Raw genomic sequence first — 26,512 nt, 5'->3', positions numbered from 1 at the left:
CGGCCAGGGTTCAATCCCCGGTCAGGGAACTAAGATCCCGCAAGCCACGTGGCTCGGCCAAAAAAGCAAACAAACAATTAGACAAAAAAGCAAACCCTCTATAGAAAAATTACGGAATTTTATTGAGGGACATTTTGGACAACCTAAATGTCAAATAATATTAATTCTAATGATTCTTGCTTAACCTTGCGCTAATTCTTTATATTGAACTTAATGTTAACGAACAGGTTTACTTTGCCTCTTAAACATTTAATTTTTGACCCTTTCCTTTCTCCTTCTGTAGTTATCAGATTCACATATATATAGACCCTTAATATATGACAGAGGTAATATTGTAGATCAGAGACAAAAGGACAAATTTTCCAAAATGATGTGGAGACAGTGAGGTATCTATGAAATTATACCTCTACCTCATACCTTATACCAAATATCGTTTCCAGATGCTTAAGACCTAACTTTGAAAAGCAAAACAAGCAAGCTTGTGGAAAATAACATAGGTCTTGTGATTTCTTATATAAGAATCACATAGCACTAAACAGAAGGGAAAAGACTGATAAGTTTGATTTATTAAAATTGGGAACTTTTGTTCATAAAAAGACGTGGTAGAAGTAGGGCAAATACAACCACATTTTAGAGGAAGACAACTAACAAAGGACTTGGATCCAGAATATACAAATAATTCTTTTACGTGTAATTTAGAAATAAATTAATTGAATATGAAAAACAGAAAACCGGTAGGAAAATAAGTCAAAGAGTTGAACCAGACTTCATAGAACTCTCCAAATCGCCAATAAATGAATGAATAGATGCTCTACCACATTAGTAATCAGAAAGAATGCAAATAAAAATCCTTAGGAGATATCATTACACATCCATCAGGTTGGCAGAACTTATTCCAACTGTTAGGGAGGATGTGGACCCGAAAGTACCATATATGCTATTTGGAGGGAATATGGTTCCAACCACTCTGGAATGTGTTTTGATGTTATGTAGTAGGGTTGAAGATACACATGCTCCATGCCCTAGCAGTTCCACTCCTAGGTATATACCCTAGAGAAAAACAGTATTTATAAGAGAGAAATGTATAATAACGTTTATAGTAGCTAAAAATTAAAATAGTTGTGAATTCATGGTGGAATGAATCAATGAATTCAGGTATGTTCACATAGTGGAATGCTTTACCACCACCAACTATGACTACCCACAATAAAGTGGGTGAACTTCAAAAACCTGATATTGACAAAAAGAAAGGAGTCATAAAAAATACAGTAGGGGGCTTCCCTGTTGGCGCAGTGGTTGAGAGTCCGCCTGCCGATGCAGGGGACACGGGTTTGTGCCCTGGTCTGGTAAGATCCCACATGCCTCGGAGCGGCTGGACCTGTGAGCCATGGCAGCCGAGCCTGCGCGTCCAGAGCCTGTGCTCCGCAACGGGAGAGGCCGCAACAGTGAGAGGCCCGCGTACCGCAAAAAAAAAAAAAAATACAGTAAGATGTCCATATAAAGATAAAAATAAAACTAATGAACAGGATGGTTTAGAGACACGTCCATAACAATTCGGAGGACCAACAAGTGGTTCCTTCTCAGGGGAGGAGAGTGTTGGATTCAGGAAGTTTTTTATTCAGATCTTGTAGTCTCCTCCCAAAGCTTTGCACACCCAAGATGCTGGCAGTGTCTTGAACTTTCATGTGACTAAAAATCAAATTCGTTGGGCAAAGATGTGCAGTGGAAATGCCTAAGTACCACTGATTTTCATGGCTGTCCTCCAGATCCTTGATTCTTATCAAAATATTCCACTGAGAGTTATAAGCCCTATGAGTTTTCACTACAAAATTCTCATAGAAAAGATATCGGTATCAAGATAAAACAGGCGTGAGGAAATTCAGTATATACGAGAGGCACCCATAATGATGATTCACACATTATATATGTATAATTAATGTGTGTATATATATATATATTTATAATGTATACATTATTCTGCCTGTAGGAAAAATAAGGTTAGAGAAGGTAATATTCGTTGAGGTAGTTAGTAGAAATTCTCAGTAAGAAGGGGCTCTGCTATAGCCTTTGTTAGGATATCTTGTCTAGAGTACATTTTCAGTTTTTAAAAACAGCTTTATTGAGGTATAATTGATATACAAAAAAACTGCACATGTTTAATGTGTATAATTTGATGAGTCTGGGCATACGCATACACTGATGATACTATCACCATCATCAAGGTAATAAACATAACCATCGCCTCCAAAAGTTTCCTTGTGCCCCTGTTTTTTTGAGTGTGTGGTAATAAGAACACTTAAGATGACTTATGAGTTCTATTCTCTTAACAGATTGTTGTTCAATGGGTATATAGTGAACTATTTTTGACAGCACCTAGAACAAAAGGATTAGTTAGGGTGCCCGGGACACAGATTAGAAAGGGCTTTGCAGTCTCATCCAACTTCTGATTGCATTTTTATGGGTTAGAGAAGTTATTCTAATGTGACAGCAGAGTCTGTTGGATCTTCACACCCACTGCTGTTGTCCTCTTCCTTCCTTTGCTGGGTTTTGTAGGTGGATGGCAACAAGGATCCCTTCACAGGGTTGCCCTTCATTAACATGCACCAGCTCTAACCAATTGGTCCGCAAGCATTTTTGTTCAAATACCCTTTAAAAGAATTTTTAAAATCCGTCATTATTTCCTTGATCTTTAAAAAGTTACCTAATTTTTTTTGGCATGAAGTTAAATTGTTGCCAAGCATGAACTTTCAGAGCTTTCTACATTGTGCATATTTAAATACATATTGTCAAAGTCTCAGAAGTGCAGATTTAGCTTTTTGGATGTTCCATGTCCTCATAGCAAAGCCAGTGCGCTTTGTCAAATTAGTTCATTAAGTTGAGTTGACTTTCTGTCAGAAAAAGGCAGACTACATTTTATTCAATTAAGTGCTAAAATGTAACCCCATATGATCATCTCACTTCTGAGTTCTAATTATTCAACATATAAGTAAGGTATAGGAGTTGCCAAGAGTTTGTCCCCTGGATAAAATAAGGCACAGCCTCCATCTATTTCTTATAAAGATCTTTTTGCTTTTTCTCAGGGGTCACTTCTTCAGAAACGATGTACCTTACAAATGTTTCTTTGTTTGGTTGCCTGGTGGCTTTTACACTCTGGGGCACTGCATCATTATAATATTTGGGATAATAGGAGGTATGTCTTTTGTGAAGTGGAAAAGGGAAAATTATGAAAGTAGAGTTTGGAAAATAGTTGTTTAGGCTATCAGATTAGTCCTGAGTAAATGTTTTAGAAAAGTGCATATGTGGAATTTGAGGATTTGGAAACTCATGGGGGAAGAGGGAGATTAAAATGGGAGCTTCACAAGAACAAAGTTACAGAGGTGCTCATTCAACAAACATATTTTGAAATCTACTCTGAGACAGAGAGTACAAAGTTGAAGAAAATACAACTCATACCCTGAAGTTGCTTCCAGTCAACAGACATTCTGTAGTCTTGGAATCCATAAAGGGGGTCCAGGGGACCCGGAATCCCTTCTGAAATTTATTTTTAAAATTTTATGTGTGTGTATTATATACTTTTTAAATCCGATTTTCCAAGGCTTCCATTACTCGCAATAAGTTTAAAATTCACTGGCCCAAACTGAGTCATTCTATCAAGTAAAATTAGAGATTACAGTTCTCAAAGCTTGTTTCTTAATTTTTCAATAGAATTGAAAACTCAATTAGCCATTTTGCCCATATCAGGTGTTCAGTACATATTTGGGCAAATGATGGTTAAAAAATAAAAACTGGAACTTAATTGATTGTCCTGTTATTATATTACTTTTGAGCTTTGAGGCTCCAGCTTGGGCAGTGATTATTATATGCAGCCACAAAAAAGAGCATCAGTGTTCTGAGTGTGTGCTTCCACGTGGACATATTAGAGGCAGTAGTATCAGTGTGAACAGCTTGGGGTCAAGAATCTTTTATCTGTGCTCTTGAGACCCCAGCATGTTTTTTTGGCATACAGGACATGCACAGTAAATGTTCAGGGAGTGAATGAATAAGTGAATATATATATTTTAAATATCCTTCAAACTGAATTTTTGGTTTAAATTGTCTTTAAAAAGGAAATCTAATGAATTTTTTGGTGTCAGTTAAAATGTTTCTATGGTCTTAAAGTAAGATAAATTTTTTAGTAACAGATATTTCAAAGCAGTATTAATGAAATGCTTAGCAGGGAAAACTTGGTTCCTCTTTTTTAAAAAGTTGACATAAATTAAGGAACAAAAAAGTTATCAGAACAAATAGAGTACAAATCATGGTGGAGTTAACCTTTTAAAATTTGTAAGTGTGTAGCTTTTAGTCGACTGGAAGGACTTGATATAAGACCCAAATATTTATTTTGAAGTTTCTAATATCAGGTAGAAACTGGGTAATCTCTTTTCGTACAAGTGAAAGAGACTGTCCAATGGTTATCACTTCTAATTTTACTAAAGGCACTTGGGAGTGTAGAGGTATTATCTGGGAGAACAATTGCTTATTTTATTGATGTACTTTTCCAAAAATAATTTGAGCTTTGAGGAGAATGACTTGGATCCAAAGAGGGTTTATAACAACTTCTTTTTAACATTCTACATGACTCATACCTCAGACTGTGTTCCTAAACATCTCCATCTCTTCTGCCTGCTGACTTCTTTTTTCTTTTCTCTCCAAACTTAGAGCAGTTTATCAGTGTTTGCACCAAGGTTTGGCAGTCACTGATAGCCATTCTGCCTAACATCTGCTGTGATATAAGGGAATTAAAAGGCAGATGCTAAAACTGGAACTAGAGAGAGCAAGGAGAAGACAGAGAAGAGATGCCTCTAAAAGGGTGTAGATCTGTATGGAGTTTGTGTCTGGATGAAATAGTTATCCAAGTCTTGGCTTTAAACAGACTTTGTGTTCAAATTCTAGTGCCACTGCTAGTAAGTGCTTCATACCTGCTAGCTATATAAAGTTAGTTACTTAACCTCCCCCTTATGAGTTGAGAATAAAATTATTTACCTTGAGGATTGTTGAGAGATGTAAATGAAATAATGTAGTTGTGGCCAGGGAAGCTATTTTGATTAATACCCAGAATAGCTACTCAGGAGGACTCTCCTGTTGGAATACATCTTGTTCTTGGTTAAAGCATATTGTTAATGCATTATTGGGCTCATCGAATTTAGGGAATCTCCAAGAGTATCTGCATACTTCTCCCCCAAACAAACAAAAAACCCCAAAACACAAAACAGAAAATCATGAACCTAAAACCAGACCAAGCATTGTGAACTATAAACTTCTGATACTAAAGCTGAGAACAGGAGATCAAGCCCTGGATTCACCATGTTAATGTGTGCCCCATATTAAGCCTTGATAAGGGACAATGTGGTCCCAAGTCATATTAGCAGTCTATGGCTTCTAATAGAAGCAAACACAAATTTCTTCTAGAGGAAAGCTCTCAGAATACCACCTTCAAACAGATATAAGCTCATAAGGAAACACTGAAATTCACAATATTGAAAGTCCTCAGAGATAAAAAGTAAACAAAAATTGTAGATAGACACGCCTGAGAATTTACTGAAATTGTCAGATGAAATATATTACTAAGTATGACATTCTTATAGAAAAAATAAATATGAATCAAAATTCAGCAAGAAAATATCAAAATTACCTAGATAGCTTTAAAAAAGAACCAAGTAGGAATTTTATTTTATTGTTTTAAAAATATTTATTTATTTATTTGGCTGCATTGTGTCTTAGTTGCAGCATGTGGGATCTTTCATTGCAGCATGGGACTCTCTAGTTGTGGCCTGCGGGCTCTAGAGTGTGTGGGCTTAGTTGCCCCATGGCATGTGGGATCTTAGTTCCCCGACCAGGGATTGAACCCTCCTCCCCTGCATTGGAAAACAGATTCTTAACCACTGGACCACCAGGGAAGTCCCCCAAATAAGAAATTTAGAAATGAAAATGTAATTGTTGAAATGGACAGACATCAGATTAGACATAACTGAAGAGAGAATCAGTGAACTGGAAAATAGAGCAAATAATTTTTTAGATACAAAGATACAGAAAATATGAAGACAAGACAAAGAAACTTGGAGACTGGAATAAGAATGACTACCAGTCCAGTCTTTCTTTAAATGGAATAGTGGAATTATAAAATAGAGGTGGAAGTTGAGACTTCTTCAGAGTTAAAGAGTAATGTAATCTATGAATACAAGAAACAAAGTATCAAACATGAATTAAATTTTTAAAAAATGCAAACCTAGACCATTTTAGTAAAATTGAACTAAAGATAATAAGCAACTTTTAAAAGCAGCTGGAGAAAAAAGACATTACCTGCAAAAGAATGATCATTACACTAAAAGCAGACTTCTTCCAACAGTAAAAATGGAAGTCAGAAATCAATGGGAAAAAACAAATGGAATCTAATTAAACTTAAAAGCTTTTGCACAGCAAAAGAAACCATAAGCAAAATGAAAAGACAGCCCTCAGAATGGGAGAAAATATTTGCAAATGAAGCAACTGACAAGGGATTAATCTCCAAAATATACAAACAGCTCATTCAGCTCAATATCAAAAAAACAAACAACCCAATCCAAAAATGGGCAGAAAACCTAAACAGACATTTCTCCAAAGAAGATATACAGAGTGCCAAATAGCACTTGAAAAGATGCTCAACTTCACTAATTATTAGAGAAATGCAAATCAAAACTACAACTAGGTATTGCCTCATACCAGTCAAAATGGCCATCAACAAAAAATCTACAAACAATAAATGCTGGAGAGGGTGTGGAGAAAAGAGTACCCTCCTACACTTTTGGTGGGAATGTCAATTGGTGCAGCCACCATAGAGAACAGTATGGAGGTTCCTTAAAAAACTAAAAATAGAACCACCATATGACCCAGCAGTCCCACGCCTGGGCATATACCTGGAGAAAACCATAATTCAAAATGGTACATGCACCCCAGGGTTCATTGCAGCACTATTTACAATAACCAGGACATGGAAGCAACCTAAACGTCCATCAACAGAGGAATGGATAAAGAAGATGTGGTACATATATACAATGGAATATTACTCAGCCATAAAAAAAGAACAAAATAATGCCATTTGCAGTAACATGGATGGACCTAGAGATTGTCAGACATAGAAAGATAAATATATGATATCACTTATATGTGTAATCTAAAAAAAAAAGGGTACAAAGTAATTTATTTACAAAACAGAAGTAGAGTCACAGATGTTAAAACTTATGGTTAGCAGGGGATTGGGGGTGGAGGATAAATTGGGAGATTGGGATTGACATATACATACTACTATATATAAAACAGATAACTAGTAAGAACCTGCTGTATAGCACAGGGAACTCTACTCAATACTCTGTAATGGCCTGGATGGGAAAAGAATCTAAAAAAAAAAGAAAGAGTGGATGTATGTATATGTATAACTGATTCACTTTGTTGTATGCCTGAAACTAACACAACATTGTAAATTAACTATACTCCAATACAAATTTAAAAAAAAAGAAATCAGTGGGAAAATATCTTCAAAATGCTGAGAGAAGAAACTATCAACACAGGAGTGTGTACAAATTGTCTTTCAAGTAAGAAAAACATTTTCTGTACAAACAGATTATTTACCATCAGCAGACCTTCACAGAAAGAAATTCTAAAGAATGTATTTCAGGAAAAAAGAATGTTACTTTAGAAGGAAAATCTGGGATGGCAAAGAAATTGGTAAACATATAAACAAATCTAAATGAACCTCACCCATATGAAATAAAAATTATACATTATCTTTACATATGATTTGTAGAAGCCACAGATATGGAGAGCCTGCTTTAACGGATGTGAGTATCCATGGGCTGGGTCCTGGAACCAATTCCCTATAGATACCAAGGGATGACTGTACTGGAAAATAGCATCACTTAAATGGGAAGGGAGAGATTGAAGTGTTTTAAAGCTCTTGTTTCAGTTATTTATTGCTCAATAACAAATCATTCGCCATGTCTTAAATAACAACAGTCATTTTAGTGTCTTTCACAGTTTCTGTGGGTCAGGAATTCAGGAAGGACCAGGCTCAGGAGATCTGGCTTATGATCTCTCATCCGGTGATTGGAGTTGAAATGGTGAAGGATTGGAGCAGCTGGGGTTGGCTGGGCATCTCTCTTTCTCCATCTAGTCTCAGGGATCTCCATGTGGTCTCTCCTTGTGAGCTTGTTTGGGCTCCCTCACAGCATGCCAGCCTCAGTACAGTGGGATTGTTTGTATGGTAGCTGACTTCCACCAAAGCTAGTGTCCAAAGCGAACATGGCAGAAGTCGTGACATTTGTATAACCTCACAAAGGAAATGACATATAGGTCAGTTCCATCACATTCTATAGGTTGAGGCAATCACAAAGGCCCACCCAGCTTTGAGAGGAAAGAGTCCTAGCACGGATCTGCCTGTTGTTAGGAGAAGTGTCAAAGTCACATTTTTAAAAGAATATGTATGATAGGAGATGTTATTGTGGTCATCTTTGGAAAATATAATCTGCCTTGGGTCACAACAATTCATATCCCTTGCCCATTCAAAATAACATTAGTCTTTCCCTGAAGACCCTCAAGACTTACTCCGTCACAGCATCAACTTCAAGTCCCAGGATCTCCAAAGAATTGAAAGAAGGAACAGCAACAACAACAGAAACCCAGAAAAGAATAACCTGAAAACAAAAGTACAGCAGAGGGGATCTAAAATGCTAAAGTTGATTCTTTGAAAAGTTGATAAATAAAAATTACTTAAAATAGACCTTTTATAATTTTTCTACAAATTGTCCTAAAAATAAAGGGAAAAAAACCCTAGTGTGTACAAGCACACATATCATGTTGTAAATAATTTGAAAACATTTGCACTCTTTAGACATACAAAAATATATCAGTGGTTTTGTAACTAGTGTCCATATTGATGGAATATTATGCAATGATATTATGGAATAATATTCATGAATAATTTTAACAAATGGTAAAATGCCCACATAGTAGGTGAAAAAATAAGTATATAAATGCGTATGCTTCAACTATGTAAAACTATATGCATAGAAAATCCCTGAGGAAATAAATCAACATTTTCCAAATTGGCTGCAAAGTTTTATAATAGGAAAAAAATCATTAAAAGCAAGCCTTATTATTTTACATTTTCTCCTAATGTTAACTCCCTTTGATGATACAGTAGCCCTATGAGTTAGAAGAGCAGACAATAGAATGAAGCCCTGATTTTGTGTGTGTGTGTTCCTGCCTTTCCAGATCTAAGTAAGGTTGGCTTGGACCCCAAATTTTATGTACTGAATTCAGAAAGTCAGAACATTCTGTGCATCTTTTCAGGAACATTGTCTTGGGAGCAGTGGAAGTGAGCCTGGCAACAAGAACCCACCTCCTGACATGGAGTAGTTATCACATCAGTGTCCATTTGTTTCTTTCCTTTCTCTTTCCCTCTCTGAAGCTCTAATCCTCAGCATTAAGTAGCAGGTCAGATCAAATGTTACTTTAAAAGAATAATTAGTACATAATTAGTAAATACTGGAATAGCCTAATTTCTCATGATACTTTTATGCAGATCCATTGAGAGTAGGTTGCACTCCAGTGAATAAAACATTAAGGGGTTGACCCAGAATGAGTACCAGGTTAAGAATTTTTACACAGGATTTATATTGACTTTCAACATGTTGAATTATAAGAACATGTCTCTTTTTCCATCCCCTCACTTTCAGTCTGTATGTGTCCCTAGGTCTGAAATGGGTCTCTTGTAGACAGCATATATATGGGTCTTGTTTTTGTATCCATTCAGCTAGTCTATGTCTTTTGCTTGGAGCATTTAATCCATTTACGTTTAAGGTAATTATTGATATGTGTGTTCCTATTACCATTTTCTTAATTGTTTTGGGTTTGTTACTGTAGGTCTTTTCCTTCTCTTGTGTTTCCTGCCTAGAGAAGTTCCTTTAGCATTTGTTGTAAAGCTGGTTTGGTGGTGCTGAATTCTCTTAGCTTTTGCTTGTCTGTAAAGGTTTTAATTTCTCCATCAAATCTGAATGAGATTCTTGCTGGGTAGAGTGATCTTGGTTTTAGGTTTTTCTCCTTCATCATTTTAAATATGTCTTGCCACTCCCTTCTAGCTTGCAGAGTTTCCGCTAAAAGACCAGCTGTTAACCATCTGGGGATTCCCTTCTGTGTTATTTGTTGTTTTTACCTTGCTGCTTTTAATATTTTTTCTTTGTATTTAATTTTTGATAGTTTGATTAATATGTGTCTTGGTGTGTTTCTCCTTGGATTTATCCTATATGGGACTCTCTGTGCTTCCTGGCCTTGATTAACTATTTCCTTTCCCATATTAGGGAAGTTTTCAATGATAATCTCTTCAAATATTTTCTCAGTCCCATTCTTTTTCTCTTCTTCTTCTGGGACCCCTACAATTTGAATGTTGATGCATTTAATGTTGTACCAGAGGTCTCTGAGACTTTCCTCAGTTCTTTTTATTCTATGCAAATGGAAATCAAAAGAAAGCTGGAGTAGCAATTCTCATAAAAGACAAAATAGACTTTAAAATAAAGACTATTACAAGAGACAAACAAGGAAACTACATAATGATCAAGGGATCGATGTTCATTGCAGCTCTATTTACAATAGCCAGGACATGGAAGCAACCTAAGTGTCCATCAACAGAAGAATGGATAAAGAAGATGTGGCACATGTATACAATGGAATATTACTCAGCCATAAAAAGAAACGAAATTGAGTTATTTGTAGTGAGGTGGATGGACCTAGAGTCTGTCATACAGAGTGAAGTAAGTCAGAAAGAGAAAAACAAATACTGTATACTAACGCCTATATGTGGACCTAAGGAAAAAAAAAAAAAAAGGTCATGAAGAACCTAGGGACAAGACGGGAATAAAGACGTAGACCTACTAGAGAATGGACTTGAGGATAGGGGGAGTGGGAAGGGTCAGCTGTGACAAAGTGAGAGAGTGGCATGGATATATATACACTACCAAATGTAAAATAGCTAGTGGGAAGCAGCCGCATAGCACAGGGAGATCAGCTTGGGGCTTTGTGACCACCTAGAGCGGTGGGATAGGGAGGGTGGGAGAGAGAGAGACGCAAGAGGGAAGAGATATGGGAACATATGTATATGTATAACTGATTCACTTTGTTATAATGCAGAAACTAATGCACCATTGTAAAGCAATTATACTCCAATAAAGATGTTAAAAAAAAGAACATGTCTCTATTAAGTTTCTGTTACTAAATTGCTTTAATTTGTTTACTAGAACTTTTAAAAAAAATAAGAGCTCTACTGTTTGATTGGATCTACAAATCGTGATATGCATTTTAACTTAAATGCATATCTGGATATGCTCTCATATCTGTATCTCTATATGATACACACCTGCCCACACAACAACAACCCAGGAGGACAGGCATCTTAATGATCAGGGTCAGGATGTAAATTATTGACATGGGAAGAATATAAATTGGTGGGTCAGATAACATATTTGATAAAGACTATTGCAAGTACTAATGAAGGGAAAGGTAGAAGGAAGAGATGCTTACAAGATAAAAATAACATATTCTTTTGATCAGGGGAGTAGTTTCATATTATAGCATTTAAGAGACTGAGCTGCCTTTTACAGCCTCTGGTGACCAGTTAGAAGCTGAGGCATAGCTGACACTGCCTGAGCAGGGTTTGTGCATTGTGGGTACTGCACATGTTAAATTTGATTGACATTTAAAATATAACCATAATGATGGAATATCTGTTGTGTATAAAGAAAGGCACGGAAACAGCAATGGGGTGCCAATTTGACTTATAAACAAATTATTTCAGAGAAATGATGGAAGCAACTCTATATTTTCTTGTAAGGCAGCGAAATAAATATGAAGGAAGAAAATACCCACTAGTAGATGAAGCAGTATTATAAATAGTTTCTAAGATGTGTGCAGAATGATCGTCTCCATTTCAAAAGTCAAACAGTGCATGTGAAAGTAGGAAAAATTGATCAGTTCCTTGGAATGGATGAAAGAAATGTCAAAGCAAGAAGAGGCTAGTGCAGGGTCCATAGCACTATTGTAAAATCATTGAGTCATAGTTTCATTAGCAGTATTCTTTTTTTCTGTATTACTGATAAATTATATGATAGCATCTTAGATCTGATGGAATATAATTTCTTTTAAATAAATAATACCTGCCAATTACCCAGAAATAAAAATAATTAGGTAGAAAAAAAGAGTGAATGTTTGGAGGCAGAGTGACACATAAAAGAAAGAAACACTAAGCATTGTGTAACCATTATGTACACAGGAGCGACATATGGAGAGGCTAGTAATGCAGGTGTTAGCATTATCCTGATTTTTCTGTGACAGTCTTTGTGACAAGTTAAGTGATTTGCTTCAATCAGATATTGTGTCAGAATTGGCTTGAACCTAGGACTTTAGACTCTCTTTTCTTTTCCTGGGAAGTAGTTGGAGAACTATCACCTAGGGGTTTATAGTTGCTATCACAGCTTATATTTAGTTGTTATCTCTGGGAGAGAAGAGAAGAGAAAATTCCAAGAGGCCAGTAATGAGTTTACCATTTAAAAGGGAAAGGGAGAATTTTTGATGAGGAGACAATTGGGTGAAACTCCTGAGGAGACAAAGAAAGTGATTTATGACTTTGTAATACTATATTACCAGGATTCTGACAGCAGGAGGAAATGGAAGAGAGAAACCAAACCAAAACAAAACCAAAAAACAGGAAGCCACAGATTACTACTGAAACACAAAGAGTCAGCAGGAAAAAGACCCAGGCCACTGCAAGTTAATACAGAAAACCTTTTTATTAAAGTTGAATTTACCATCACTCCTATTTCCAGTTGTTTTTTTGGGAGCTGTTTAAAAGAGAAGCATCCCATCACTAAATACTTGCTTGTTGTAGTAGCTTTAAACTCATCCCGTAGTATATTTCCCATCTGGGTAAAAGGTAATTGATTACTCATTTTCAGGATAAATTGTGATTAGCCCTTACCGGGTTTTCTGCTTCTCTTATCTTCCACATTTTTACAATCAATTCTCACAGCCAAATTACCATGTGATATTTTAACTGTGACACCTTCTTTCAGTTCTTCAAATGGCTTTCCTTCAAATGAGGCAGCATCATCACCTTCTATTTCAAGCCACTTCTGCAGTGTGCGTTTTGGGAATACTCTTACACTGGGCACCGCCTGCTCTAGACCACTCCTGCCAGTTCTCCATTGGAGTTGGCCTCTGCTCTTCTTAATGACCACTCAGGCTTGTGAGCCACACTCTCTGCTTGGTGTCTTTTTTTCTCATATTGGAGTAGTTTCTGTTCTTTCTGGCTGCTCTCGCCTTCCATTAGCTAAGTTTATCAGTCCAAAGAAACCAGCTCTCTCATACGCCACTAAGAACTGGTAGACAGTTCCACAGCATTTTTCAAGTCCATTCATTCTCCCACTTCTAGATGATTATATGCTGTCTTCTGTCTCAAACTTCCAACATCGCCTGCTCATCCCTCTTCTCTGAGGTGATAACCTTGCTTTCCACTTTCCGGAGAAAATAGAAGTGAGAAAAAAGAAACATCCCTGCTCTCACTCCACAATCCCAATCCCTCCTGCCTGGAGTTAATTCATGTCTTATTCCTTCTTCTTTTTTTTTTTTTTTTTTCTAAATGTACCTGCTTGTAGTACAACTTCCCAAATCTTAAGCAGTTGTTGAAATGACACTCAGCTGTATAAACAGTCAATTTCAGCTTTTTAAAGAATGAGTCTGGGAACCTTCTCATGTGTTCTAATACCTCCTAGGCGCAAGACTGGTATCCTGGAATCTTCCCTCACCATCATCCTAGAGATTCCCTTCCCCTTTCACCTGTATTGATCTCTGAATTCACATAACCTGTATCATCTTCTTTCTTGGATTTTTTTTCCCATTTTACTGGTGCACATCCTCCAATGGCTTCCCAAGAAAAGGTACAAGGGAATTAAAAGTTTTGAGATCTTGTGTGTCTGAAATTATCTTTATTCTACCCTCAAACTTGATTGATATTTTTGGTAGGATTTTACTTCTTGTTTGGAAATCCTTTTCTTTTAGCATTTTGAAGACATTTCTCCAGTGTTTTCTAGATTCCAAAGTTGCTTTTGGGAAAAGTGATGTCATTCTGATTCCTGATCTTTGTATGTGACCTGGATTTCTGTTTCCCCCTGCATTCCAAACTGGTCTTATCTTTACCTCCTTCTCTTCCTGCACCCCCAGTATTTTGAAATTTCACAATGATCTTCCTTATTATTGGCCTATTTTCATTTATCATGTTAGAACTCAGTGGACCTTTTTAATCTGCAAGCGCATGTCCTCCCACTTTGGGAAATTTTCTTGGGTTATTTCTTTAACTCCACATTGTTAATTGTCAGTTCTTATCTTACTTGACCTATTAGTACCCTGTGACACATTTGATCCTTCTCCCTCTTAATGCATTTTCTCCACTTACCTTTCAAATCCACACTCTTTTGATTCTCTTGCTGTTTCAGAAGCCACTGCTTCTTAGTAGCTTTTCCTGGCATCGCAACTCCTAAACCTACGAGCATTGGAGCGGTCCAGGAATCTACCCTCTAACTTTTCTTTTTCTCTATTTGTTTATTCCCTACAGGATTTCTTCCAGTCTCATGGCTTTAAATACTATATATACTCTGATGACTCCTAAATGTATACTGCAGCCAGGACATAATTCTTTATCTCCATGCTCATATACCCAACTCTCAGCTTGGCTAATCTATTAGGATATCCAATATGAATTTCAAACTTAAAATAATCTGTACAGAACTCCTATTTTTTTCCCCTTTAAAACTCATGGGTTCTGCCATCTTCTCCATCTGAAAAAATGGAAACTCTTATTTTTCCAGTTGTTCGGTTCAAAAACCTTGGAGTCTACCTTGGCTTATCTTTTTCTTTCATACCTTATATTTGATTAAATCCACTGCCAATTCTGATGAACCTTCTCTCAAATATTATAGCCATTTCTCACCTTCTCCACGGCCACTACCCTGGTCCAAGCCATCATCATCTCTCTCCTGAATTACTGCAATCGTCTTCCAACAAATTTTTATGCTTCCGCTCTTACCGCTTGTGCCATTTAGTAGGTTGTTGTCTCTCAGCTACAAACACACTTTCCTTTACAGTGTTTTGTGATGTTGGAACCAGGACAAAGCACGTATTTCCTTTGCCACCTGGTTCCCTGTGAGGCTTTCCAATAGGGGGCATTAGACAGAGGCTGGCGGAAGAGGAAGGGGGCCTTTCTGCTTCCTATTGGCATCCTGTGGGTTTCCTGTCTCTTTATGGGTCTTACGGCATCACCCTAGCAACAGTCCCTTTCCATAGCAGTAGCTCAATCCAACTGGCAGTTTTTTCCAACACATTTAAAACAGTCAACACACAGATGAGAAATTCTTATTCTTCTAGTAATTTGGCATTTGTGAAACCACAACAACCCAATCTAAGCAATAAAGCCTGTTGTAAATATTAGCATAAAATAGAAGAATTAGTCTGTATTTGGCCATCCCAAATTCTTGTTTCCTTATTCTCTTTTCGGCATTTTCTTACCACATGGGCTGGCTTTTCTGGTTTAAAGTTTTGCTTCAGCCTATAACAATTCTTTTCTATGATGCTCTCCAGCTCAGGGAGGAAAGATGGCCAATATTAGTTAATTTGACCAATTGCTTGCCTCTTGCCTGTCTTGGAGTGCACGTGTTAGTGACAGGGGTAGTGGTGGTAGCGCAGACGGTACGTTAAGTCAGGATCTCCGGCAGGACATGGGTCTTTGGAAAAACATGTGCAGTATTATAAAATAATTATATATTGAAATATTTATATTTGGAAATTTTAAGAAACTTCCTTATAGTTTTCACAAATTATAGGAAGTCATGTTCAGCAACATTTTCTTTTGGTTGTTTGGGATTTACAGATTTGTGATTCTTAGGGGAGGTCACAGCCACCTTGGGAAGTACATCAGAATCTAGAGGGACAGCGACAAGATAAGAGATCTTAACATTTATTAAAGAGAAATTTGGGTTCTGGAGGGACAGTGACATAAGAGATCTTAATATTTATTAAAGAGAAATTTGGGTTAAAAAAAGTCTGAGAAACTCTGCTTTACATTGTCCCTTTCCCTTATTTCAGCATCCTATCTCCCATTCCCAGTGACATGGTATTCCTTCTTTACAAGAGCCCTGTCCTAGAGGCAGGGCCCTATGACTCAAGTCTTCTCAATGCCCTATAGCAACTCTTTTTTTCCTAAGACAGTAACAAGTCATTTGATGAACAGGTTTCTCTGTTGACATATTAATGGCTGATAATGAGTTAATGTTTTCCTCCTCTCAGTGTTTTTATGGAACCACCTGGAGGAATCTAAGTGCTTTAGCAAATTAGAATAATTCTCTAACTAGAGAAATTGCAGACACCTTGGCTGTGTTAGGGGTAGGGACTGGGGAGGTATTTTCAGTAATTGATTGGAAAGGAATATTTCGTACTGTTTATGTCACACCATGTATATGGCTAGTTATTCTTAGAGCTGACCCTGCTGCCCACTAGATTAATGATGGCGTTCGGAGAGCTAATGGGAAACAGACTCCACTTTTCTGTATCACAAAGCCCCGTCCGTAGAGGGCAGGATTCAAACTCTACTGCTGTCTTCTAAGACCAGAGGCTCTTGGAAAGTTGTATCCTTCTTGGGTTACCTCTCAGCTCATCACTGCAACAAATTCTGTGAAACAAAAAGGCTACATTTCTCAAATCTTTGCTAGATGATAACCTGCGCCTGCTATAGCTAAAAAGCCCAGAAGGCAGAGGCTTCCTAATGCAAATTCTCATTAGATGGAAAAGTTTTCTGATTAGAAACACTTGTGTTATTGTACAAGCGCTTTCAGTTATTATTGGTTTCAAAATTTGTTTTTCTGCTTCCTTGAAATTTTTGTCTTTTTTTAAAAATTGAAGTATAATTGATTTACAATGCTGCGATGTGTTACTTTCAGGTGTACAGCAGTGAGTCAGTTATACATAAATATATAAATATATGTATATATATATATTTTTTCAGATTCTTTTCCCTTATAGGTTATTACAAAATATTGGGTATAGTTCCTTGTGCTACACAGTAGGTCCTTGTTGGTTATCTATTTTATATATAGTAGTGTGTATATGTTAATCCCAAACTCCTAGTTTATCCCTCTCCCCACCCTTGAAATTCTTTGCTCCCTTGGGTCCCAACACATCTCTTTTTCCTGTTTCTTGTTAGCTTCCTTTGCTGGTTTTTCTTTCATCTACCCTCCCTCCTTGATGTTGGTGCTTCCCAGTGTTACCTCTTAGCTCTCTCTCTCTTCTTTTTTTTCTCACTGGATTTGCCTTCTCTTGGGGAAAACATCCACAGCCTTCTCCGTCAGCCATAACCGCCACTAGTGTAGATCCATCCCAGACCGCGATTCTCTTCTTGGCTTCAGACAGCTATGTGTCTACTGGCTGCCTCCATTGAGAAGTCCCATAGGTATCTCACATTTACTATATCCCCAGGGTGAATTAATGATCTTTCCCATCACATCTTTCTTGTCTCTGTATCCCTATTACAGTTATTAGCCCCATCCAGCCAGTCACTGAGGTGACTAACCTTTAAGTCTTCCTTGCACCTCCTGGCTTCATCCTCTACCTGTAAAGCCCTGACAATGTTACTTTCACATTATTCATTAACTTTGTACTGTCTCATTATTTCTCATGCCATTGCCCTTGTTCAAAGGATAACAGCCCTTGTCAGAGCTCAGACAGTGTCCTAAGATCTTCCTTCAATCTGTTTTCCCCTACAGTACAGATACATCTTCTGAAATCCAAAATGAAAATTCTTGACTGGATCCCCATCACTTTCTCAATGAAGTCGCAGCTCGTCATCCATCCCTCACCACCTCTCCCATTTGCCTCAGACTCCAGCATCATTCATCACTCCCCAGAGACTGCGCTCGCCAGCACCGCTGCACTCATGGAGTGCCCTCTGCCTGGATGGTCCTCCTCATTTTCCCTTACAAGGCTTAGCTCTCCAAAGGCTGGGCACGGTCTCTTTCATCTTTTTATGACCAGAGTGTTTGACACACAGAGAGTGAATCTTCAGCAAGTAACTGGGTTAATATGTGCCATTCTGGTGAAATACTTTATTCCAAATTTTAAATTAAATCACCATAAATAAATAAATGAACCAAAAAAAATCTACATGGTAACTGAAAAATAAGGATAAGAGGAAATCAAATGCTAACATCTTTATGGAATTTCCACTGACTGTAGGGAGGAGAACGTTGAGTTGAGAGTCATAATCCTAAACTAAGCCTACTGAACCAGAGGAGCACAGAAATCTGGGAAGAAGATGGGAAAAGACTATGACTCAACCCCATTCTATCCACTAGCCAAGAAACAGAAAAATTCCAAAGCCATGTGAACTCTTTTTAGACTGATATTGTCATGCTCTTCCTTCTCCCTGTCAGTTCTCTCTTTCATCCACTTGGAAACCATACTTCACAATACATTTGCTGATATGGGTAGAGACAGTAGCACTTTGCAGGCTGAGATGTGTAAAAGCTTCAGGAAAATGTTTACAGAGGGAAGATGAAGAAGGGAGGAAGAGCCCTAAGGATAGTGCAGCTTGAAGTACAATTTTTACTTCTGTCATTGACTGAAGAAGAACTAAAGCTTGCCTATGACTACCTAGCAGTCAGTCAACTGGCCAGTTGGAGTGGAACATCCTCCCTCAGTCCAGTAGAAACAAGAGATGAATGTTTACAAGACAGTGGAAACCAGGCCCAGGGTTCGGCACTCCAGCGTTCTCTCTAGGAATAGATCCAAAAAAGACAATGTACAAACACCTAAATGACCAGTAAGAGGGTAAGAGGACATCCTGCACCCATTCTGCAGCCAAATATTGTTCTGGATCAGGTTAGTGGGTGTGCGCATGCATACGTGCATGTGTGTTTACTGTTTATGGAAAATAATTTTAAAATATTTGGTGTAGATCCCCCCAAATATTCTGCAGCACAGAGAAAAGTGACTTAAAGGCTCAGAAGAAAAAAAAACAGAAAAAAAAAAATTTCCAGAGGAAATAAGAAAAAAACTTTCAAAGCCTTAGCTTGATATACTTAACAGGAATTGACTCACTGGGTACAAGGGGTATTTAGGAGAACAGAGAATGAGCTGAAAGTACAGCTGAAAACAGAGATGGCTGAGAGCAGGCAGAATTGCAAAGAAAGCAATACGTTTCACATTGGATGCAACAAAGAGTGCAGACAGTACAGTCTGTAATATTTAAACTTGAATGTAGAGGGGAAAAAAAGAGATGTACATGACAAGAAATAAGGTTGAGGACAACCCAATGTTTATAGCAGCACTATTTACAATAGCCAAGACATGGACGCAATCTAAATGTCCATTGACAGGTGAATGGATAAAGAAGATGTGGTACATATATATATAGTGGAATACTACCCAGCCATAAAAAAGAGTGAAATAATGTCATTTGCAGCAACATGGTTGGACCTAGAGATTATCATACTAAGTGAAGTAAGTCAAAGACAAATATCATATGATAACACATATGTGGAATCTAAAAAATGATACAAATGAACTTATTTATAAAACAGAAACAGACTCACAGACATAGAAAACAAACTTATGGTTACCAAAGGGGAAATGGAGGGGGGAAGGGAAAAATCAGGAGTTTGGGATTAGCAGGTACAAACTACTATGTATAAAATAGATAATCAACAAGGTCCTGCTGTATAGTACAGGGAACTATATTCAATATCTTGTAATAAACTTAATGGAAAGGGATCTGAAAATAATATATATATATACTTCAATAAAAAATATATGCTTCAATATAAAAGTTAAAAGAAATTTTAAAAAAGAAATGAGAGCCGTGTAAGTTTCAGGTTTTCTGAAGAAGAATCAAGAGAGAACAAAAATAAGCAATCATTAGACCCAATCAGAAAAAAAATGTTAAAAAATCTTTTCTGAAACAGGACCTGGTCCACAGATTAAAGGCACTTGTCACGTTCCAAGGTCAACTTAATGGGAAAAGACCCCCATTGACATATTCTGACAACATTTTTACATTTCAAGGATAAAGAGAAAAATTCTACAAGCACCGAGTCAGAGAAACATGGTTCACTTACAAAGGAGTTAAGTGTGGCTTCAGACCTCTCCATATCATTGAACTTCAGGAGCAGTGTCACAGTAGGTACAGAGATTTGAACAGCAGAATTCCTTCTCCAGCCAAGTTGTCTATTCATATAAAATACAAGAGCTCAGAAAATATATTTCTCAAATACCTTTCTTGAATTACGTGATTATATAATAAGTTCTCTGTGTGTGTGTGTGTATATATATATATACACACACAGGGACTTTGTGTCTGTGTATATATAACACTCTGAAAGTCAAGGAAGTCCCTGTGCCAAATACTCAAGGAAATTTGCAGTATAAGGTACTAATAGTAAAATCCAAAAGCTGTTAAAAATGTAGGGACTGAACAGTGGTATGCTGGTCAGTGTTTTAAAACCACCTGTAGGGGTGTGGGGGAGCAACATGATTTGTAGAGTTTGCCAATGTTCATGGTGTAAGAACGGCTACTGTGTCCGACATCAGGCTACCAGTGTGATGTCAGTGTGGAACTGAGAAGTGCAATTGACTCTCACTTGCCTTTAGGAGCTGGCTTCAGCTGGACCAGTTATCTGCAATTTGAGAAAAAAAATAAACATTTTATTTGAGACCATATACCAAAACCAATTGTATACTCCTCCTATTAGTTTCTTTGGGCTGCAGTAACAAATGACCATAAACTGAGGGGCTTAAACCAACAGAGGTTTACCGTCGCACGGCTCTGGAGGCTGGCAATCTGAAATCCAGGTATTGGCAAGGTCGTGCTCTCTTTATGTCTCTAGGGGAGGATCCTTCCATGCCTCTTCCTAGCCTCTGGAGGCACCAGCCATCTTTGGCTGGTAGACTCATCATTCCAATCTCTGCCTTCGTCATCACATGGCATTCTCCCTGTGTGTTTCTGTGTGGCCGTGTCTGTTTTCTCTTCTTTCAAGGATATCAGTCATTGGATTAGGGCCCATCCTAATCTGGTATGACCTAATTTCAGAGTAACTGATTACATCACAAAGACCCTATTTCCAAATAAGGCTGCATTCTGAGTTTCTGGGTGAACAAGGATTTGGGGAGGAACACTATTCAACCCAGTATAAGAATGAACACAAAACGTAAGAAACAAACCACACAAAAAATAACATTGACGTGAATACCTATTTGTTCCGAGGATGGAATACTTTGTGCTGACAGAAACCACAGGAGGCTGATTATTTGACTCCAAAAATTTTTAATTTCTTCTTGCCCAAAACATGAATAAAGTTGAAAATCCAACAATAATTTAGGGGAAAATTACATCAGCTATGAAAAGAAAAATGGTAAATGTCTTTCATATATAAAGATAGTATGTAAATAGATATGAAAAATATTACAGCCCAGGAGATAATTGGATATAAAGGTGGAAAAGTCACAAAGAAGTACATGCAGATGGCTCATGAAATGAGTAAGTATTCAACAATATTAATAATTAAATACAATTACATTAAAATAGCAAGCTATCTATTTTTAACCATTGAAGTAGCAAAAATAAAGAGAAAAGATAACAATGAGTGTACATTCTCATGGGGAGAATAATGGGGGACTAAATTAGTGCAATCTTTTCTACTAGAAAAACAGAAGAATTGACATGTATCAAGAACCTTAAAAATGTTCCTACCTTTTGAATTATGAATAACACTCTGAAAGTCAATCTTACAATGGTAATCTTGAAATCTGTATAGCATAAAGTAGAAAGCAGAAAAAAAAAGGGAGGGGTATCAAAGAATTAAGTATTATCTTGAACAATTACAAACACTCTATTGTTGAAGATTTATTGTAGAGAATGTAATCCATACTAGGTAGTTTAAGCATAAAGGGATTGATTTAAATGGATTTTAAAATCGTTGGGAGGCTGATGAAACATTGAAAAACAGAGAATGACTCCAAAGGCCACACTGCAGAACTTACTGTGATCAGTAGAGGGAAGAGCAGGGAGCCACCTGCCACAATGAGAACCTACACGTCAGCTGCTAGCTACAGACGCGTGCTACTTGAGTCAGAATCTGACTTTAAAACAAAAACACTTGTTTCCAGTTTCATTCTGCACTCTGAAGACTGAAGTTATAGATTTGGCTGCATTTCCACAGGAAATGATCAAGCAAAGACACCCAGTTGGAGTCAGTTGAGTTTCTGCAGCCTCAGTGGGGGCCCTTCCAGTCTTTTCTTCCACTTCTGCAGAATTTCCTGCAGCAAATACTTCTTTCTCCTTGCTTCCTTCACTGTGATGTTTGGATAAGAGATGGCCAGTGGAGGATATTTGTCTCTTAAAAGAAAAACAAAGACAAAAACTAGACAAGCTAAAAAGAACCTAGACTCTTCAACTGAACAGTCATTACGAAAATTGCTAATGGTGCCCAGGCCAAGGAAAAAGTCACAGAAAATGAGTGTGGGAAGGAGTGATCACCCCCAGAATGCAAAATCAGAGGAGTGTTATCTGGTGCTCGAACAAGGAGCTCCACTTAACAACCATTTTTCTTTTAGGACTTGTGAGGGATGCAGCCACAGGAAATCCATCCACAAAGGATGCGGTGCCCCAACTTGTACCGCACCTGGCTAGTTATGTGATATTTACTGAAGAAATCTAGTGTACTTAAAATTTTTTTCATAAAAGTTTACGTTGTATTGTAGGTTAATATTAAATGTTTTATAACAAAAATGTCAAAAACAATTCATTCAACCCAGTTCAGAATTCAAGACACACAGGTGCATTTCATTGGCTGAACCTACATCACAGCTGGAACCCTTGCTGTAAAGAAGTCTGGGAAATGCAGTTTTTAGTATCCCAGCTTCTGAGCAGAAGGCACAGAAAGAGGTCGGAATGGATACTATGTGAGGACGTTGATATAATTGCCACACCCTAAACATCCAAAATGTAAGAAATGCATTCAGTAGCTTTTTAAAAATAAATTTATTTATTTTATTTATTTATTTTTGGCTGCGTTGGGTCTTCATTGCTGCGCGTGGGCTTTCTCTAGTTGTGGCGAGCGGGGGCTACTCTTCGTTGCGGTGCACGGGCTTCTCATTGTGGTGGCTTCTCTTGTTGCAGAGCACGGGTTCTAGGCGCACGGGCTTCAGTAGTTGTGGCACTCAGGCTCAGTAGTTGTGGCTCACGGGCTCTAGAGCGCAGGCTCAGTAACTGTGCATATGGGCTTAGTTGCTCCACGGCATGTGGGATCTTCCCGGACCAGGGATTGAACCCGTGTCCCCTGCATTGGCAGGTGGATTCTTAACCACTGCTCCACCAGGGAAGTCCCCATTCAGTGGCTTTAAATGATTTTGGAAATACTTTTGCTTTAACATTTTTTTAAAAAGCATGGAATAGAAGATATATGTAAGATCTCAACTTGTGAAAAATATATAGGGGACAAAACACTCTGGAGAAGTATGCCAGTGCATTCAGCACTTGCATGAGTCTATGAGGGATTTCTTTTTCTTAAGTATACCTTTTACCTTTTCTACAGTGACCATAAATTAATTTTATAATCCTCATTCCCCATCACAGCAAGTCAACAAACATTTGTTAAATAAATGCTGGAATTAGTGACATGAATGAACAGACTATTTGTTTTGCTCTTCTAGGATTTAAAGAAATAAGAAAGGGCTTGTTAATGTCCCTCTAAACTTGGCTTTTTCAGAGCAGCCGTGAGTTCTGCCTGCTGATACAATAGTGTGGGTAACACAGCCTAGCCATTTAGATATAAATGTAGGTATGTGCGCATGTCTTTGTCTTATGTTATTTATGTTAAAGTATATGACTATTGTATTAGTTAGGATTCTACAGAGAAACAGAACCAATAGGATAGATAGATAGAGAGATAGATAGATAGATAGATAGATAGATAGATAGATAGATAGATAGATGAAGAGGCTTATTATAGAGGATTGATTCATGCAACTGTGGAGGCTGAGAAGTCCCATCCTTTGCTGTCTGCAAGCTTGGAGACTGGAAAACTGGTGGTTTAGTCCCAGTCCAAGTTTGAAGGACTGAGAACCAAGAATACATAGTTAGGTTCTACTCCCTGTCCAAAAGCCTCAAAACCAATGGTGTTAAGTCCCAATCCAAAAGCAGAAGACCAATGTCCAGCTAAAGTAATCAGGCAGAGAGAATGAGTTCTCCCATCCTCTGACGTTTTGTTCTTTTCGTGCCCTCAGTGGCTTGGATGATGGGGAGAGCTACCTGCTTTACTCAGATGGATTCAAATCCTAATCTCCTCTGGAAGCACCCTCTTGGACACACCCAGAAATAACATTTAACCAGACATCTGGGCACCCCGTGACCCAATCAAGTTGACACATAAAATGAACCATCACTACTATATAGACTTATTTACTATTAATATATAAATAAGCTAATTTTAGTTCTCAGTCATAAATAAATCAATGAGCTGTAATAATGGCTTGCAAAGAAAAATAAAATCCAGAAAGACAGTATGTATATGGTCTTTTCCTCGTTAACTAGCAATAATATTACTTACTTTTCTTTCACACAGAGTGCTCTACTTTTAATTAAAATTCCTTTGGTATTTTGAATAATTTTTACCAACTGTGACAAAAACATAAACTCTTCGGTATCATTTCTCTCCTCCTTAAGTATTAGAGATATTCTTTCTGGAAAATTAAGGATTTTCTCATGTAAGTCGATTCCTGAAATAAAATTACTCAAGAAGAGCAAAAAGTTGTTTGTTTGTTTTTTTCTACAGTTCCTTCTTGTGAGGCACCTTCTTCTGCTGAACATCTGTCTGGACCATGCTTTTCCTACTTAGCATATGACCTAGCAGAAGGCTTTTCTCAGAGATTCTAAAGAGGAACGTAACTGCCCCACCTAGTTCCAGGAAACCCCTGCAGGCTGAGGCTGAAAGATAGAAACTCTCACGTTAAAAATAAATTAATCCAGTAACAGATATAATAAGTCAATGAACGTTTTCCCCCAATTTCATTCTTCCTATAAATATATTCGGTCTGTTATCCTAACACACTGTGATTATAGAGCATGGTACTAAGAAGATTCCAATATATGTGCTGTTCTGTTTTTTTTTTTAACTTTCTTTTCCATTTTTGAGCAGTGGGAGAAGAAGGTTGGTATTAACCATGTTTAGAGAGATAGGAGAATGGCTTCTGGGTATATATAACATATAAAATTTGTTATCAAAATACTTTCTAGTGTAGACAGGCAGTGACTGAGGACAGATAGAAATGGAAGGAGTCGCTGTTTGCCCGCACATCTAATAGAAGTGTAAGTGGGGAAGACGGTTTACTTTAAAAGCTGATGTAATCCACTAACACTTGAATCACAACATGAAATAAAAATAGATGTTCTGTTTTCAACAACTGTAATATAATTAACTCTTAGCCTCTGTTTTTACCTAGCCACAGAATCAACTGTTTTGCAGCCTACCGAGGTTTGTCTGGGGCTGTTTCCAGTTCATGATTTGAAAGAATTGGAGGTGAGAGGAAATGGGTGTATACTTAGTCCTTGGAGTTGAACAGAGCAACTGAGACACACCTCACCTCCTCTTCTTAGTTACTTTCTTCACTTTGCTATTTCCCTCTGCAACTTGGTTCACTGTGGCAGATGGAGAATGGAGTCGGTGACAGGGAAAGAAGTGAAATGATTTTTGTTCCTTTTCTCTATTTGTTTCTCAAACTCTGTACCACACAAGTTTTTGATTTTGTCTTTCCATTTGTTTTTGGCAGTACTTTTTATTTACCTCCTCTTCCTGGTGTCCCTTTGTTTCCTATTCTTCTGTTTTCTCTCTCTTTTTCCTTTCTTCCACATCTGTCCTCATGCCTCCTCTTCTTTCTTCCAGGTGATGGTATAAATTAGAGAGTTAGGGTATTAATAGTGTGAATGAGCAGGGTGTGTGTCTGAAAGGACTATGTGTCTCTCCAAGGAGACTGGGAGCCCGAGTGGAGTCCATCTTGGTGCTGGGAGGTAAATAAAAAATGGCTAAAAGAGAGTGCCCAGGGGTGGGCTTGAGATGATGTCTCCAGTTCTCCATAGCCTGCAGCTGATATTTTGAGAGTCACGACATTTCCATATTTCCAGTAGGAAGATACAAAAACATTAAAAGCACCGATGGGGCTTCCCTGGTGGCTCAGTGGTTGAGAGTCCGCCTGCCAATGCAGGGGACACGGGTTCGTGCCCCGGTCCGGGAAGATCCCACATGCCGCGGAGTGGCTGGGCCCGTGAGCCATGGCCGCTGAGCGTTCGCGTCCAGAGCCTGTGCTCCGCAACGGGAGAGGCCAAAACAGTGAGAGGCCCGCGTACCACAAAAAAAAA

General features: G+C 37.8%; 1 protein-coding gene across 3 annotated transcripts in view; it reads left to right on the top strand.

Moving 5' to 3' along the window:
* The window catches only part of ST8SIA1 (ST8 alpha-N-acetyl-neuraminide alpha-2,8-sialyltransferase 1), a 143,442-nt gene that overhangs the window by 92,876 nt on the left and 24,054 nt on the right, over positions 1-26,512 (top strand). Inside the window, exon 5 of one of the 3 annotated variants that reach the window (XM_024733247.1) lies at positions 25,600-25,676. The exons of 1 other annotated variant lie outside the window; for it this stretch is intronic. In XM_024733247.1, the coding sequence (XP_024589015.1) occupies positions 25,600-25,660 (61 nt within the window). In that variant the 3' untranslated portion in view covers positions 25,661-25,676. Of the gene's footprint in view, positions 1-17,870; positions 18,614-25,599; positions 25,677-26,512 lie in introns of those variants that run through there. One more of the 3 variants, XM_024733249.1, reaches the window with a different exon arrangement.

This window comes from Neophocaena asiaeorientalis, unplaced genomic scaffold (assembly GCF_003031525.2).
Source record: "Neophocaena asiaeorientalis asiaeorientalis breed wild unplaced genomic scaffold, Neophocaena_asiaeorientalis_V1.1 scaffold150, whole genome shotgun sequence".
NCBI classification, from domain to species: domain Eukaryota; kingdom Metazoa; phylum Chordata; class Mammalia; order Artiodactyla; family Phocoenidae; genus Neophocaena; species Neophocaena asiaeorientalis.
This window is presented reverse-complemented; position numbering and strand designations above follow the sequence as displayed.